The sequence below is a fragment of the Brassica napus genome, unplaced genomic scaffold (assembly GCF_020379485.1).
Source record: "Brassica napus cultivar Da-Ae unplaced genomic scaffold, Da-Ae ScsIHWf_31;HRSCAF=59, whole genome shotgun sequence".
Classification (NCBI taxonomy): Eukaryota; Viridiplantae; Streptophyta; class Magnoliopsida; order Brassicales; family Brassicaceae; genus Brassica; species Brassica napus.
The window spans coordinates 4,621-7,427 of record NW_026016402.1 but is presented as its reverse complement, the minus strand read 5'-3'; the positions used below and the strand labels follow the sequence as shown (position 1 = coordinate 7,427).

Sequence of the window (2,807 nt, the reverse complement as noted above, 5' to 3'; positions counted from 1 at the left end):
TTAATATGCACTTCTTTTGTAGTGCGTATACAGTGTTTTTTCAGCCAATTTTTGATATGAAAAGCCCATCAAAACGATATAGATAACGAAAAGGAGGAGGAGGAGAATTTTATTTATATTCTCTAACAAAAAAGGCGACGATAATGGCGATTTTCTAGGGTCTCAAATATGTTTCATGGATGGGATCCTGGTACTGATGGGGAAATTGGGATTTGCAGGGAGATCTTTCTTCCTTTCGCGATCGGCAGGGTATGGAATCAAGATGGATTTGTGGTGATACGGATTTTGGGAGTTATGGAGGTTCAATTGGGTAATGATTTCGGATCGGTGGAAATCTGGAATTGGGAGACTCAATCATGGAAGATTCGAGGTAAGGCTCTTGTTATCTTCACAACGAGAACCTTCCTTCTCCTAGTGGGGGATTTTTTTTCTATAAGTCGATTCTGTGACTATGGAGTTTGGAAAGTCTGGATTTGGGTTTTCAATACTGATGGAAAGTTGGAAACTTTGATTTCGTTAAGCAATCGGATGATTACGATTTTACGAATCAAGTGGAATGGAGGGGTTATTTATGGCCTAGATTTCAAGATCAATATCGATTCGAGTTTGTATCAATATATAAGGGAATGGGTCTTGAGCTATAGATTCATATTTTCAAAGTTCTTTTTTTCTATCTTACGAAACTGGTGGGTGCTTATTCCTTTTCTGGCGACTATGAATCAGGGTCAACTTGTGGGAAAGGGGGGCGTTTCAACGACTGGAGAAGGGGTCCGCAAAAAGCTGAAGGTTTCTGTTCCCCACTTTGACAACTCTGATTTGATCAAGAGTTATGCTATGACCTTGATTGGGCGGTGCATGAACCCGGAGAAACAAAAGATTGGTGCGCTATTGGTGATGATTCCGAAGATATGGAAGGTGGAGGAGAGGGTGACGGGTGCAGATTTGGGAAAGGGGATGTTCCAGTTCCATTTTGAGAAGGAGGAGGACATTGAAGCGGTTTTGGAGTCACAACCATACCATTTTGATTACTGGATGATCTCAGTGGCTCGGTGGCAGCCAAGAATGTCAAGAACTTTCCCATCAGAAATTCCTTTTTGGATCAAAGTGGAGGGTCTCCCAACAGAGTTCTGGTCAACACCAGCATTTCAGAGCATCGGAGATGCGAGTGGCGAGACAACGGACGTGGATTTGGACTATGGAAAGATGCGTGTCGTGGTTGATGGCTTTAAGGAGCTAACATTGGAGACAACTGTGGAGTTCAAAGGGGGAGAATTTTATGATGAGGAAGAGGTGTCGGTTTCTCTTAAATACGAGAAACTGTTTGGCTTCTGTAAACTCTGTTTTAGTCTCTGTCACGAGGAAGATCTATGCCCACTGAATCCAAAGAGCACAGAGAAGAAGAAAGATATCAGAGATGAGCCGGTGGGCAGGAGAGAGGATCGAGCCAGGAGCTACAGAGGGGTTGTGATTAATGGTGAATGTTAGGGTTAAAAACGGTTACGACAAATTTAATATCCAAAACATCCGAGGAAGAAAGTAAGAATTTCTCCGAAGAGTACTTTTCGAAAATAGACTCTTTCTTACGAAAAAGCTTTACGGAAGAAAGAATCGAGATGTCCGACGAAGGCTCGAAACAGGTCGCTACGTAGCGACCAAGCTCGAGTCAAAGCTCGGTCGCTACGTAGCGACCGAGCGACCGTCCCGCTCGGTCGCTACGTAGCGACCGAGCTCAGCCAAGCTCGGTCGCTACGTAGCGACCGAGCTCAGCCAAGCTCGGTCGCTACGTAGCGACCGAGCGATCGTCCCGCTCGGTCGCTACGTAGCGACCGAGCTCGAGCCAAAGCTCGGTCGCTACGTAGCGACCGAGCACTCGTCTCGCTCGGTCGCTACGTAGCGACCGGGCTCGAGCCAAAGTTTGGTCGCTGTGTAGCGATTGAACCTTTCCGAACATCGATACGACACCAGTCCTTGCATTCTCGTCAAACCTTCGAATGCTATCTCCCGAAGACCGTAGCAAGCTCAGTCCATGTTTCCCGCTATTCTAATTCATCGATCAAACTTCGCGGATTAGAAACCGCGGAAAACTCGTAGTAAACGTGTCGAGTCGGAAGACGGCCCAAAGGGACCTAAAACACGACTCGAGGCCCATCCTACGATTTTTCCTAACCAAAAGCCCGTGAACCACAGCATGGTTCACGCTTGGCCCACGAGAAAGGATAAATGTCAAGTTTCCGCGGATAAATACGGAAGTTTTGAAGATAATTGTGAAGATCGGGAAAAATGGAATATCTCCATTTTTACGCTATGACGGCTTAAGGGCAGAAGAGTAAAAGCGTAAACCGACCTTGGAGCTAGTATATAAGGAGTCCTAGGCGAGGAGCAAGGGGAAGAACTTTTTCAGAGCAAACTTAGCACTTAGAGCAATTTAGGCAATTTTCCGTTTTTGTTATTTCGAGCTGCGACTCAATTAGGTTTAGCCGTCTTAGGGTTACTAGAACTAGGAATCTCGCCGACAGCTCTCGAGCCCAGGCTTATACCTTGTTGTAAACGCTCATACGCAAATTCGGAATAAGATCTTCTTTGCTCTCTTTCTCGATTTATTATACTTTATCGTTGTTATTCTCGTGTTCTGATTGCTTGACGTGTGGTAATTAACAGATATCCGGGTCCTCTGGGAAATTAGGGTTTTCCTAGTTTCCTTATTTAAACGGAAATCGACAGTGTGAATTTCGGTTCCCACAGTGAAGAGAATCATCAGGACAAGGGTAAAGATCAGAGGAGTTACCAGGGGAAGGGGAAAGGAAAAA

The 2,807-nt window shown here is 45.3% G+C and overlaps 1 protein-coding gene across 1 annotated transcript; it reads left to right on the top strand.

The window, feature by feature from the left end:
• The first annotated feature begins 714 nt into the window (after positions 1–714).
• LOC125603352 lies at positions 715–1,485 on the top strand. Its single transcript, XM_048774431.1, has one exon. It carries the CDS (start codon positions 715–717, stop codon positions 1,483–1,485), a length of 771 nt encoding a protein of 256 aa, XP_048630388.1.
• The last annotated feature ends 1,322 nt before the right edge of the window (positions 1,486–2,807 follow it).